This window comes from Aureobasidium pullulans (assembly GCF_000721785.1).
Source record: "Aureobasidium pullulans EXF-150 unplaced genomic scaffold scaffold_10, whole genome shotgun sequence".
In the NCBI taxonomy this organism is placed as follows: Eukaryota; Fungi; Ascomycota; class Dothideomycetes; order Dothideales; family Saccotheciaceae; genus Aureobasidium; species Aureobasidium pullulans.
The window spans coordinates 444498-457496 of NW_021941030.1; the positions used below are offsets into that span (position 1 = coordinate 444498).

Sequence of the window (12999 nt, forward strand, 5' to 3'; positions counted from 1 at the left end):
GATTGATGAATTGTGGTACTCTTGATCCCCAGTTGATCGACGCCGGGGTTCGCAGCCCAAGCTTTGTCCAGAACCTGATTTGGCCCAAGCCCAGTCCGTCCTTGTTTCCAGTGACTTGCTTCGTGACAAGCTCTTTCGATCCTCTTCATTGATTGCTCTCTCAACATCAGACATACAATCAACACCTTGTGTACAACTTCTGATCATCCGAATTCATCAAAGCCCCTCGCACCTCGCAACCGGACCGTTTCAACTTCTTCTGCACCGTACGCAAAGTGCTTAATTAAGCGACACGAAGCAGCATGGCACATGTTGACAAGTTTGACCGCTTGCTGAACTTTCGTGATGTCGGTGCATTTGTCAACGAGCTGACTGGCTCAAAGTGAGCTTCTTGCAGATACTTGATAGTCACGCCTCATAACACTTTTATCAGGAAGCTGAAGTCCGGATTGCTGTTTCGAAGTGCTAGACCTGATGAAGCCTCAACCGAAGACCGCAGACGACTGAAGGATGACTACAAGATACACACCATCATCGACCTACGCACAAAGTCCGAACACATTGTTCAAGCTCAGAAACGATCCGTCCCTCTAGCTTCAGCCGAACCTGTTGCTCCGTCCAACAATCAGGCCGCCGAACCCGTCAAGATTCCAGGGCTGAACTATTCTGAAATCAACTTCAACGGCTCTTCGTACTCGTTTGCGCTCATCCGTCAATTGCGATACTGGTCTGCCGCCAAGCTCATCGCTCTTATGGCTGCAGGATACCGTACTCAAGCCATCAGCATCCTAGGCACAGAAGTAATGTCCGAGCGAGGACTTGTTGGTCTAGCTTTCGACTCGCTCGCTCATTGTACCTCTGAAGTCCTCGCAGTGTTTCGCGTTCTGACAGACAAGAAGAACTATCCTGTCGTGGTTCATTGTACACAAGGCAAGGATCGCACTGGCCTAACTATCCTGCTTGTTCTCTTGCTGCTGCATGTCGAGACAGAAGCCATCAACTCCGATTACATGCGAACACAAAAAGAGCTTGTCTCTGAACGCGAGGCCAGAATTGTCGAGATCAGAAGCATCGGTATGCCTGACTCTTTTGCGGACTGTGATCCTCAATGGGTAGAAAGCGTGTCGGCTCACATCGGTGAGAAGTATGGTTCTATCGAGGACTATCTGCTTCGTTGTGGTGTTACCAAGGACATGCAGCAGACCGTCAGACAGATCTTGTTGAAATGATCTATTACTGCACGTTAGCTTAATTACCGCAAAGCTTTCCATGGCTTACTCCTGATATCCAACTCATCGCTGTTGTTACGAAGCTCATTCAAAAAATCGTTCAATCTTATTTGGTATTAGGGACACCCTGCTCTGAGCTCGTGAATCGCTGTCGACTACATAGACAGGTCTATAAGTTTTCACTCGACCTAAGAGATTGTCGACAACCAGCCTCTATGTGACATGTATCTGACACCCACTCTAATTAGCAGTCCTCGCCAATATCGGCATAATTGTCTCATCTCTCTTGCCTCGGTGGAGCTCAGCACAAAACCACCGCAGTCTGCTCTCACCACAGCGAAACATGGTCAATCATCCGCCGAATTGTACAAAAACCCCAAGCAGCAGCTTGTCATCCAGATAGAGCGGCTACATCATGTTTCCTCTTTCAATCAAGCCCTAAATTTGGAAATTGTTGTGTAATTCCACCATTACGGCGATCACTGCCAAGTCCCGGCTGTCCTCCGATCTTTCCCTCGCACGAAAGAAAAAAGTGCGAGTCGCAAATTCGTGAAAGACAATCATTGCATACCACTGGTCAGAAACAATGCACAGGATAGAGCAAAAGAAGAGGTCGTACCCGGGATCGAACTGGGATTACCGGAATCAGAATCCGATGTGCTAACCATTACACTATACAACCTAATGGATGCTGAAAAAACGAAAACCTGGTAATAAGAAAATTGACGCAACGGGCCGACTCCACATTCATCTTGACATGAACATCTGCCACAACACTCTTGCAAAAACATCAGACTGTGAAACTGATCAAACCCACTCAAGCTCAGATGTTCTGCAGAATACCAGGTTGGATCTGCTCGAGCTTTGCGCTGAGCTCTGCCCAAACTCTCTCTTGCGTCTTCTTGCCCTCTTCGCTCCTGACGAATTTTGATGGTTCCTCGACTTTGCTGTTGCTCATGTACTGTCCGTGGGTTTCGGGTGAGCCCAGAGCTGCGGCGACAAGGGTTCTGCCGCCGACTTCGGTAGTTCTGGCCAGCAGTTTGTACATGAGCCAGAAGCCGATGCCGCTAGATTCTCTGGAGAGTTCACTGTAGCAGAAGCCAGGGTTCATGGTGTTGATGGTGACGGGGTAGGATGAAGGTGTGCGTTCGACAAGGGCGCGAGTACCGAAGACATCGAGCAATTTGCTGACGGGGTATCTGATACCCATTTCCGAGTCTTCGGGTGAAGCCAGAGCTTCGAAAATGGAGTCCCTCTTGTTGCGCTCTGGAATGTTTGTCCAGTGGTGGACTTCGGAGGCGACGATTGTGAGTCGAGGTTGGATGTTGTGTCTCTGAGCAGAACGCTTCAGAGCGGGCAAGACAAGAAGGGCGAGGAGCAATGTTGAGATCACATTCACTGTAATTGTAGACTCGTTACCCTCAAACACTTGGAACTTTGTGGTGGAGATGCCTATATGATGGTCAGATTTCCTTGGTACTTCCTTGATGGATTGTCAATCGGACGTACCTGCGTTCTCAACGATACTGTCAATTCGAGGAAGCGTATCGACCTTCTTGGCAAACTCCTTGACGCTTTCAAAGGAAGACAGGTCCAATGACCATACTTCTGCGACTCCGGTTCTCTTGGTGCTTTGCTCGATGTCCTTGACGGCAGCTTCACCTTTCTCCAGGTTTCGGCATGCAAGAATGACCTTGTCTGCACCTAGGCGTACCAAGTGGCGAGATGCTTCGAGACCAAGGCCGACATTGGCTCCAGTGACGATGAAGACTTGTCCTTTACATGACTTCTCCGGATACTCGGGTACAATGAAGAACTGCGAGTAGAGGAAGGTGAGGATTGATGAGTAGTCCATAGCTATGCTGTTGGTAGATGGTCTTGGCTTTGAACAGTTGATGTCGTGTTAGATTTTGATAAGTTATGGTTGTGATGAAGACCAAGATGAGCAGGGCGGTCAGCACTGATATAGCTTCTCGACTTTGAGAGGAGACGCGGATGTATGGTTCGACCGTTGCTTTGTGGATTGCTTGCGCGACTCAGAGCTGTAGCAAGGGCGGACATAAAGGCTCAATTGCTCCGGGGTAACGCGACCCCTCTAGGATGGAGCTATTTACCATGCTTCGTGACCCTCGCTCTAAGCTGAAGGCAATACGGACTCTGAGGGTATCGCCAGCTTGGAAGATTCTGATCTTAAGCCAATGTTATTACTTTGATCGCCCAGTCTCAACAATGATGCCAGATAGTTTTGTGTGTCAATGTGGACGGGTCTCCGTACCTCGGTCGATAACTCCGGAGGCCATCTTGGCGAGGCTTGCACCTGCAGTCGGCCATCATGTTGCTCCGTCCATCTTCCAATAGCGGCGTCAAAAATCAAAGCCCGTTCTCAAGCTCGATCAGTGTATCTTGAGGTCTTGTGCCGTGGATGAGTTCGATCAGAACCATGCCAGAAAGCCATCGGATTTACAGTGATCGCAATAATCCGGTACTGCCATTGGCCCTCGTTCCTTGATTGTCAAGGGCCTTTCTTTCTGAGCGGGCCATACTTCGCATCTCTGTCCAGATATCTTGGCCGCATGGCATTCGAGATAACAACGCTTGACGAGATGGCCGCACTTTAGAGATTTGACCAATTCGAATGTGCACATTTTCTCTGATTGCTGCAAGTTATTGTTATGAGGATTGAAAGTTTGGTCGATTTTCTGATTGCTATTGATCATCTGGGAGAGAGAGACTTCGGAATATGTATACCATCTCCGACGTGCCAACACAGACCATTTCCATTCTCCGGTCTCATCACGCTGGCATGGTGTGATTCGCCTGGCCATTCCTCTGATATACTTGCCCTGACGCGCAGTCTATCGCATCCAGAACGCCGTCGCAATGTTCCATGAATGGTCTTCACGCACCGGACCGCCGGGGAAGCCCTGTAGGCCCGGGAATTCGGTATGCTCACACCAACATGCATGAATGCATGAACTGTGGAGTATATATCAATCCGAAACTGAGAGGTATGTAGACGTCCAAGACGGATACCTTTTGCAAAGAAGCACTTCATTTGTTCTTAGCTGCTAAAGGAACCCAATGGTATCGTTGGCCAACAAGGCACAAACACTCTCGCGGCACCAATTCCAGTAGACAGGACTTCCAGAAGGCATAATAATGTTGATGTACTCGGCCATTGAGAAAACGCCGTTCTCGCTGGACACGGCTTTAGTCTCACAGCACATCGTGCATTTTGACACGACTCAATTCTTTTTTCAGGAAAAGGGAGTTTGCTTCCAACTCAGTTGTCTGCAGCCACTCCAACTCTGATGCTAAAGTATGCTTACTGCATCAGACAGCTGCATCTGCCCTCGATGTCGGTCTCTGTTGCTGGGTCTTGACAACGCACGCTATGCGGCATATCATACAATCTTTGTCGCATGTTACCTGTTAGGTCTTGATATTGAGACATTAGTTTGACTATGCATGAGATATACAGGGTAGCTTTGGTAGCATGTTGCAGCGGCCCACTCCCAACCGCAACTCAATCATCAGTCAGATCAATCACGACTGCCTTTCTCTTCTGCCCAATGACCTGAGACGGGTGAGGCTGTCTTGCGCCCAAGGTCGATACCCCAGCTGTGGTTGCACCCGAAGTACCCGATGATGCGACATTAGTTTGTGGTTGCCTGGCAGATGGCTGTTGAGCAGCAGTCATAATTCTCACTCTCTTCAATGTCATGATTTCCTCATATTGGTCTCCCAGAAGCTTTTTGAGATGGCTCTCTGGGTTTGCTGGACCTTCAAGGTCCTCAAGAGATCGAAGTGCAGCGAGATGGCTCTCTGGGTTTGCTGGACCTTCAAGGTCCTCAAGAGATCGAAGTGCAGCCGTCGCCAAGTCTGCCTTTAACTTCCAAGCATTAAACTTGTCTTCGAAACTTTTGCCTTGTTTGGTGATGACAAGGGTTTCCATGTATCCGCGATCGGTCAGATGAGTGCAGTCGGTATGTGCATCCAGCTGTATGTGCAAGTGGTGTCGACGTTGTTTGCCGACACTCATCCGACTCACGCGATCGACTGGACTGCGTAGGAAGTTGTTGAGGGTCTTGCAGTCAGCACAGTTGCACCTGACCGGGTTTCTAGACCAATTTATTTGGACGGGTTCCTGCCCGACGAAGCGCAGGATATATTGCGAGAGGCCCGTACGGAAAAGCACCTGATGCCTGCTGATATCATCCTTCCCATCGCGCAGATGTTCCATGATACCTTTCAAGAACGGCATCAATGTTTTAGCAAAGTCCTGAGGGTCCATGGTGAGAGTTTGCGCCGCAATATTGGTCTCCAGCAATAGAGCGTTTTGATGCAAGTCAAGGTTTCGGCAGTGTTCCAGGATGCTCAATAAAACCCGACCGTCCAATGCAGGCTTGCGTGGATCTTGCTGAACTGTGTTCGCTCCAGACCTGTCATAGATAGATGCAGTGCGTGCTGGGGGAGGAGCTTGAGCCTTGCGAAAAGACAAATTACGGACCACAGATTCCATAAGTGGCTCATAGATGGACACCAACTCTGCGGTAAGTGGCTTTGAAGAATCTAGGGCTTGCGAGAGTAACTTCATCATGAACGTGGTCTTCTCCGGGCTTGCGCCTTGCATTTGACGTTGGATGCTGGGCATGATGCTGTAAGTTTGCGATTAGCTAGAGCATAGGTTCCACAGAGTCAATGCAAACATACCGATCCCTCAGAAGAGCTTCGCTGGTATCCAGTGTTGCAATTTTAGCAATCACGTCGCCGTCCTCGTTGGATAGCACATCCAAGTCCGAGAATATCTTGGCCAGCATTTGGACCACCCAATTTTTTATTTCGGGCATACAGTCTTCATGGTTGGCTACGGTCAAAGCCTCAACGCCTATAAGGAAAGAAAGTGTTTCATACTTTTTCGAGACGGTCTTGTAATTCAGCACGACCTGGCCGAATCTAACCTACATCAGCATACTTTGCTTTTACGGAACTCATCGTACTCACATATATTCAAGCCTCGTGCGGTCTTCTGCGATGCTCAAATCCGTCCGACCTCTTAGATCGCTCAAAGATTTGAGGGCACCTTCGGAGAGGTTGTCTCTGAACGCAGATGACAAGTTTCGTAACACATCGACCTGACCGCAATCTGCGCAAGCCACAATGGCTTCAGAGACCGTAGTATCCGTGTATTTGTAGCTTCTCATCCCTGCATGTTTCGCATCGATCCGATTGTCCGAGATCATGATGCCCACCTGTCCGACACTCTGTCTGAGCGAGTCAGCTTGAGCTCCCGGGAAACCTTGAGCTCGTTTTACGAGATGCCTGAGGATTGCCAGGACCTTCGCATCTCCGCCGTCGCCGTATCCGAAGTCACGATATGATCCTAAGAAGACGTTTGCAATCATGTCATTAGGCACTAAAACCAGGACCGAGTCTTTGTACCAATGAGTAGAAGTTGCTCCAGCATTGCCTGTCCAGCCTTCGTACGAATCTTCATCCGGGTCACGATCCTCGTAAGGGTCTGGTTGAACGATGTCGTCTTCTTCGATATCGAGATCAGTCGCGATGACATTGCCGTCAGTATCGACCACCCGAGTCAACTTGAGTGTTTCATCAATGACGTCTTCAATAGCGTGGAATTCACCGTCACTTCCCTCTTCATCGTCGTCATAACGATCGTAGTATCCGTTGTTGTTTGACTCGGCAGATCCATGCACTTGCTTCTCCAGGCTTGCCAGATAGAGAGTGAATCCAACTTGATCACAGACTGAGAACAACCGCTGTGCTCTCAGTAGGTCTGCCCCTTTCAACGAGTTGAGACGAATGCTGGCATCTGTGTACTTGTGATCTAGCTGGTATATCATCTTGTCACTTTCACCTCCTTCCTCTTCGATTGTGTTGTTCCATTCGGTGAGTATGGCACGCAGCTTCCGATCGGCGCTGGCAGCAGAGTTGAATTGCTCACAGTCGGTCTGAACGAGGTTGTACGTCAAGACCCACCGATAGCCTGAAGTAACTTCTTGAACCTGCGTGTTGTCAATAGTGCCCCGAGCTGTGACAGCCAAATTGTACTCATACCTCATGAATCACATCTGAGTACCTACTACATATCAGTCCGCCATCCGAGCGACAAACACTGCTCACTTACCAAGCAAGATACTCGTGGTTGTATGTCTGTAGAGAATACTTTTTTCCATTATGAGTAACCACAACAGCACCGCCCCAATGCGCTGAGGGTAGACTGATGACCAAAGTTCCAAACATGCCAGGCACTTTCTCCGAGTCCGCGTGACGCTTGAACATTGCTCCCTTTTCGTAAAGAAGCATCTTGTATAGCTCTGCACGGATTCCATCTCCGCGGACGCCTAGCTCCTCGCATACCAGCGCCATTAAGGAGTCCACGTACGGCTGCCAGTGCTCACTCAATGAGAAGCGATCGGGACTTAGCTCCCAGGTGCTGAAGTAAGCAGTCATATTAGCAAAAGTTCTAGCTTACGAAAGAATCTTGTATGCTATGGTATGATAACACAATCCCTTATTATACGTACTTTCGAACGGATGTATCCACAATGGTCTCTTCACCCCTCCCGAATGGGGCTTGATGTGCGGCTTCAATAAGTTTGGAAGCGTCTCTCTAGCCTAACGGAGTCGCGATTTCCTGATCAGGAGCACCTTCCATTCCCAGCAGCTTGACTTCTGGTTTTACTATGGTTTCCAGCTTTCTCATGGTCGCGAATTGGCCAGCGGCGGTGATTTCGTCGAGGTACGTTCGAAATTCTTCTCGTAAATCAGTAGAAAGCATCTCGATTTCTTTGGCAAGATAGTCGTCTCCGGCGACTGGCATAGCCGGGGGGTTTGATGCTGTGGCAGCCATTTCGCAATTTTTGAGGATAAATGGTTGGTTTCTGAGTGTCAGGTTGACGTGTTTTACGCGTCTGTAGAAAAGCTAGACATATATCCTAGCGATGGCCCTTCATACAGCATTATAGAGCGCGAACTTATCTCATATGACTCAAACGCGGGGCTCGAAGACTATAATAACTCTTAAAACTCGCGATATGAGAAAAATTGCTCACTAGAACCACGGGCAGCTCTTTTGAAGGCTAAGGATCTTCAGCGCATGTTGGCAACAGTGTAAGACACGGGTTGGGAACGAGATTTCAGCTGTGTGAAATGGTGTAGAAACAGCCATGTATTCATCGCAGGTCACCACAGCTTCGTGGTCAGAATAACAATATCAGCGAGAGCTGTAAAGTCGCTCTCAGTGAGTAGACAGATATTTGTTTCGAACAGATCTGTGTCTTATAATGGTCATCAACCGCACAGCTTCGAGAAGGAGGCCTCCTTCTATTCCGAAGCCATCGATTCTATATTCTCAATGAACATGAAACCATAAGAAGACCAACGAGCCTGACCTTGTAAACTACAAGAAAATCTTTGAAGGTAGGCAGGGCGGTGAGGGGACGATATCGTAACGATTTGCTCGATCGTACCTGAGACCTCGTGAGATTCGGACCACTTTTGGTGACGTAGCCATGTCGCTTGTCTATGCGGTATTCAGGTGTCAAAAGTCAAGTCGTCACACCACTCGCATTGAAGACAGAGCTATCAAAATCTGTTTCCATACTTGACAACATAGGAGTACTTTCGATCGATGCTTCGTCGTCCCAATAACAGTCCGAAGAGTTCCTAAGAGCGTCTCCAACTTACTGCATCGATTCCGTCGTTTCAGCAGCCTATTCACCGCATTCAGCTCATGAGCCGGATCCTTTGCACTCGAATCACCAGAACAACACCCATCTCGAAATCTGTCACAGCAGTTCAATCCAGGAAGATGTCATTCAAGGTCACAAAAACACTTACGTCAAACGACGGCACAAACGAAAAGGTTGCGTACGGTCCATCAGTCTGGTACACCGACAAGCATCTCTTTACCTACGGACACGAACTTCAACTACCAGAAGCTCGCCTCCAGAACTGGTATCCATCATCTTTCACAGATCCCAAGGACACAAACACTCGCTTTCAGACCATGGAGCATTACATAATGTGGCGCAAAGCCATCTGCTTCGACGACCAGGAAACAGCCAAAAAGATACTCGTGGCATCCACGCCCAGCGAAGCCCAGAAACTTGGCCGTCAGGTCAAGAACTTTGATGGGAAAAAGTGGCGTGGAACCGTACCTGAGGTGGCAGAGACCGGAAACTGGTTGAAGTTCTCCCAAGTCGCTGAATGTCGAGAAGCCCTGTTGGCAACTGGAGACAGAATATTGGCAGAGTCCAATCCTGCGGATCGGAACTGGGGTATTGGATTCCGGGGAGATGAGGCTGCGGGCAAAGAGAACGAATGGGGCACCAATTTGCTCGGTAATGCGCAGATGAAAGTCAGAGACAGACTGAGGAAAGAATAGAATGTTTAGTTAGAGGTTGCCATACGGAAACAGGAGCCACAACCACTCGAAGACTCATCCGTAGACATCGTTATTCTCAGTAGATTGTAAATGGATCAATGAGTATCATGTGCCGTTCACAATAAAGCTGGTGTGATTTCGATGTACATGTTGAAATCGTCAACAACATGTGTCCAACCACCTTAAGCGATGTGGTTGGCCTACTGCGTCCTCATGTTCGTCCAAATTGCTTGATCCTTCTACATGCACTTTCGTATAATCCTTGTTGAGTAACACCATTCGTGCATCCAAAATTGTTGGCAATAAGCACATGCGGCACGATCAATTTAGGAGAAGAATTTCCGTCAAGTTTATCCGCCAAAGGGGAACCACAAGCAATGGAGTGGTGTAGCGATCCCCCACCGGACAACCTCCTGAAAAGCATAGATTGATGTTTGCAGAAAGCAATTCTCTCACCAGCAGGCGCCTATTCTCGACGATGGAGGATTTTGCTTAGGGCTCGCTCACAATTAGCCTGTTTCCCATTCGCGGTTGATAGATGGCTATTCTTATCAGTATTGCGCTAGTGATTTTGACAAACCGTGCATGGTCCGGACGTCCGAACCAAAACAACAAGATGAACAGTTGTGAAGCGAATTTCTGGTGTCACAGCAACACCATTCCATTGGAATATCGCCAAGTGAATAAAAGAGCAATATGGAAGGGCGCGGAGGGAGAGGTTGACAAGGCTGGAATACAAGACATGGCCAAGGAACTTTGCCTGCGGGGTTGCAATTGTGGAGGTCTCGTGGCGTGACTAGGAATGTTAATCTGGACTTGCATGCAAGTGTGCATGAACGTACATCAACTTCGCATCGGGGTCTTGTGGCAAGATCTTGCATGCGTTCTGTGTTGGTTCGTGAGCGAAAGCTACGATACATGAAACTCAAGTGTTGTAGTGGACGTTGAAATGAATTATTAAAAAGTGTAATTGAGATGATGGTAATGAAAAGACCCGTCTGGGATCATCCTATTGAGAGGCTCCCTCAATCCTTCGTGAAGCCTGGGTATCCTGCAAGTAATAACAAAAACATACGAAAAGTAGTCATCCTGATTCCGAGATCATGGTATCACTCTCAGTGATGTGAGCTCGAACTACCCATAACAAGATTCGTCAAAGTTGTCATTTAAACCTCCTGAGCAGCACGAGCCTCAGAGTTGTCGACCTTCTCGCGTCTCTCGCGACCCTTGTCAGACCAGGGGAAGTGGGCGACAGGAATGATGAAGAACGAGTTGCTGCTGTCGGCAATACCGGCAAGAGCGTTGTACCAAGCGGCGAAGGCGGCGAGAATACCGAAGGCACCACCAGCTCTAAGACAGGCGATGTTGCCATGCTGGAGGTATGAGATACCAAGCATGAGGAATGCGAGATCGAGTGTGAAGAAGAGGAAGAAGAAGGCGACAGTCGAACGGAGCGTGCAGATGAGCAGGATGAAGGTGAAGATAAACCAGCCCTAAGAAGTGAGTCAGTAAACAGACCGCAATAGTGCTGATTTTGAATCATGCGCTTACCATCAGATAGAAGCCAAAGACGTCGTCGAACTGAGTACCCTCATATGCGCTTGCGATTTCGAAGCCACCAGGAGTCAGAATAATGGCAGTTCCAATCCAGAATCCACCATACGAAGAGAGAGCAGTAGCACCGAAAGTGTTTCCAACAGCCATTTCCCTGTAGCGCAGTTAGTGACCATGCTTTCGTGTTCAGAGAAACATATACTACGTACCACATGCCGGCAAGGAGCTGGACGAGACCACCGTATGCGAAAGCAGCACCAACAACGATGTTGGGCTCAGCGATACCGCGGGTACCAAGGTTGATGAGAGAAAGGACAAAGGTGGTCAAGGCGAAGGCGCTGAGACCGAGGGGAGCAGGGTTGGCAAACTTGCGGTCGTTGATGGGCTTGTAAAGACCGGGTTGGAATTCACCACCGAAGGCAGGAAGGCGGACAGACTCGCCAGTGTTGATGTGAGCAAGAGGATTGCCGCCATAGTCGTAGGGCTTGCGCTGCTTGAGAGGGACTCCATTGTTGATCGGCGCGTGGTCGTAACCATTGACACCGTTGGTCTCCTTCATGCCGGCGTAGCCATCGGCATTGATAGCGTTCTGATCCTGAGCAGTAGACATGTTGATATGGATTCAGTCGAAGGTGTAAGGATGCGAATTGATAGAGACTGCCTCCCTAAGATTGGTGAAAGGCAAGAGGGTAGCGGACAATGTGGAGAAATAGAAAAAACTCGAACGGCAAGGGGGATGCTCATAATATATTCGGCACTAGCTTCATGACGATGACACGATGTTTATGGGGAGTGTGGGGGAAAGAGCCGTGCTCCGCGTGGAGTTTGTTTAGCTCCATGCTAGTGTGAGAGGCCCTTGTGCTGATTTGAAAACAGAACCGTTGTCTCGTTTCCCAGCACAATTGCTTTGTCACTTTGAGATCAAATGGTTCGATTCGCGATCAGCCCTTGAAACTTGTCCTTGGGCGTCCTTGGTATGACATCGAAAAAGTACCTACTCTACTTTGGCCGCATTCTTCTTGTCAGTAGACAGAAGGATTCGAAGATGAGTCCGACAAGCCGCCGTCTCCGCTAGGCGCTCGCGATACCCTGCATGAGCCATGTCCTTGGGTGTCGCGGACTCATGGTGTCCGTTCGCTGTATGGAAACGAGATGGCTCTCCGACGATTGCATATATGCTGGGACGTTGCCAACGATGTCAGCCCAGGCGACGATCTGTATAGCCGCGGCATCCCTATTCCCCGCGTGATGCTTTTTTGCTCCTTTGCGCCTCGAATCCAGTCAATGATGTGCGCCATCGCGAGAGCTTGTCTTCGATCTCCTCTTTTCCGCTGCCTTCACAGATCAATGACAGATGTCTGCTCAGGTGGCTTTTCTGGCTTAGCAAAGCATCAACGGGACGCCACCAAACGTGGACAATTTGCTTGCTTCTCGATGGCCAAGCAACGCCATCTGTGCGTGCAAAGGCTTCATCTCAACCAACTGAAGCTTTCCTCTGTTTAGGCCGGTCAGCTAGAAATTGTTCACGACATCGCGCCGGCTCGTAAAGTGCTCAATTTGCTGAACATCCAGTTTCCTCTCTGGGGTTCGCTCTCGGCTAATCACTCAAGCATCTTAGTCCGACTGATCTTCTCCGTCTGTGAACCATTATCCGTCGATCAATAGCCGTGAGCCGGTTACAGAAAGGGCAACTGCGGAGCCGCGAGACCTCCTTGTAGGCTTGTGTCCAGACTCCAGAGGCTTGTTGTCTGCGCGCGTCTCTGGCTCTCGGCTATTCTTTTGAACACGTCTCAACCGCGAGGACTC

The 12999-nt window shown here is 49.1% G+C and overlaps 5 protein-coding genes across 5 annotated transcripts; 2 read left to right on the top strand and 3 right to left on the bottom strand.

The window, feature by feature from the left end:
- The first annotated feature begins 40 nt into the window (after positions 1 to 40).
- Positions 41 to 1350, top strand: M438DRAFT_319682 (uncharacterized protein). Its single transcript, XM_029902846.1, has 2 exons — positions 41 to 382; positions 434 to 1350. Exons 1-2 carry the CDS (start codon positions 303 to 305, stop codon positions 1227 to 1229), a joined length of 876 nt encoding a protein of 291 aa, XP_029760079.1. The 5' UTR covers positions 41 to 302; the 3' UTR covers positions 1230 to 1350.
- A 496-nt stretch (positions 1351 to 1846) lies between these two features.
- On the bottom strand, positions 1847 to 3232 carry M438DRAFT_319685 (NAD(P)-binding protein). Its single transcript, XM_029902847.1, has 2 exons — positions 2739 to 3232; positions 1847 to 2681 (listed from the first exon to the last, which is right to left on the bottom strand). The coding sequence occupies exons 1-2, from the start codon at positions 3082 to 3084 to the stop codon at positions 2053 to 2055; spliced, it is 975 nt and encodes a 324-aa protein (XP_029760080.1). The 5' UTR covers positions 3085 to 3232; the 3' UTR covers positions 1847 to 2052.
- A 1523-nt stretch (positions 3233 to 4755) lies between these two features.
- M438DRAFT_355737 (uncharacterized protein) lies at positions 4756 to 7703 on the bottom strand (the record flags this gene model as incomplete). Its single annotated transcript, XM_029907055.1, has 5 exons — positions 4756 to 5887; positions 5943 to 6185; positions 6234 to 7255; positions 7308 to 7329; positions 7378 to 7703. 5 exons carry the CDS (start codon positions 7701 to 7703, stop codon positions 4756 to 4758), a joined length of 2745 nt encoding a protein of 914 aa, XP_029760081.1.
- A 1113-nt stretch (positions 7704 to 8816) lies between these two features.
- On the top strand, positions 8817 to 9753 carry M438DRAFT_345987 (DUF1768-domain-containing protein). The gene has a single exon (XM_029905569.1). It carries the CDS (start codon positions 9064 to 9066, stop codon positions 9637 to 9639), a length of 576 nt encoding a protein of 191 aa, XP_029760082.1. The 5' UTR covers positions 8817 to 9063; the 3' UTR covers positions 9640 to 9753.
- An 823-nt stretch (positions 9754 to 10576) lies between these two features.
- M438DRAFT_297712 (uncharacterized protein) lies at positions 10577 to 11891 on the bottom strand. Its single transcript, XM_029901964.1, has 3 exons — positions 11403 to 11891; positions 11191 to 11347; positions 10577 to 11132 (listed from the first exon to the last, which is right to left on the bottom strand). Exons 1-3 carry the CDS (start codon positions 11801 to 11803, stop codon positions 10806 to 10808), a joined length of 885 nt encoding a protein of 294 aa, XP_029760083.1. The 5' UTR covers positions 11804 to 11891; the 3' UTR covers positions 10577 to 10805.
- Between the last annotated feature and the right edge of the window lie 1108 nt (positions 11892 to 12999).

Bases quoted from the DNA above. Each gene is read 5' to 3' on its own strand.
- M438DRAFT_319685 (XM_029902847.1), bottom strand. From the start codon at position 3,084: ATGGACTACTCATCAATCCTCACCTTCCTCTACTCGCAGTTCTTCATT. The intron at 2,682-2,738 runs GTACGTCCGATT...ACCATCATATAG, and splicing joins CAGTATCGTTGAGAACGCAG to GCATCTCCACCACAAAGTTC.
- M438DRAFT_297712 (XM_029901964.1), bottom strand. From the start codon at position 11,803: ATGTCTACTGCTCAGGATCAGAACGCTATCAATGCCGATGGCTACGCC. The intron at 11,348-11,402 runs GTACGTAGTATA...ACTGCGCTACAG, and splicing joins CAGCTCCTTGCCGGCATGTG to GGAAATGGCTGTTGGAAACA. The intron at 11,133-11,190 runs GTAAGCGCATGA...CTCACTTCTTAG, and splicing joins TCTTTGGCTTCTATCTGATG to GGCTGGTTTATCTTCACCTT.
- M438DRAFT_319682 (XM_029902846.1), top strand. From the start codon at position 303: ATGGCACATGTTGACAAGTTTGACCGCTTGCTGAACTTTCGTGATGTC. The intron at 383-433 runs GTGAGCTTCTTG...CACTTTTATCAG, and splicing joins AACGAGCTGACTGGCTCAAA to GAAGCTGAAGTCCGGATTGC.
- M438DRAFT_345987 (XM_029905569.1), top strand. From the start codon at position 9,064: ATGTCATTCAAGGTCACAAAAACACTTACGTCAAACGACGGCACAAAC.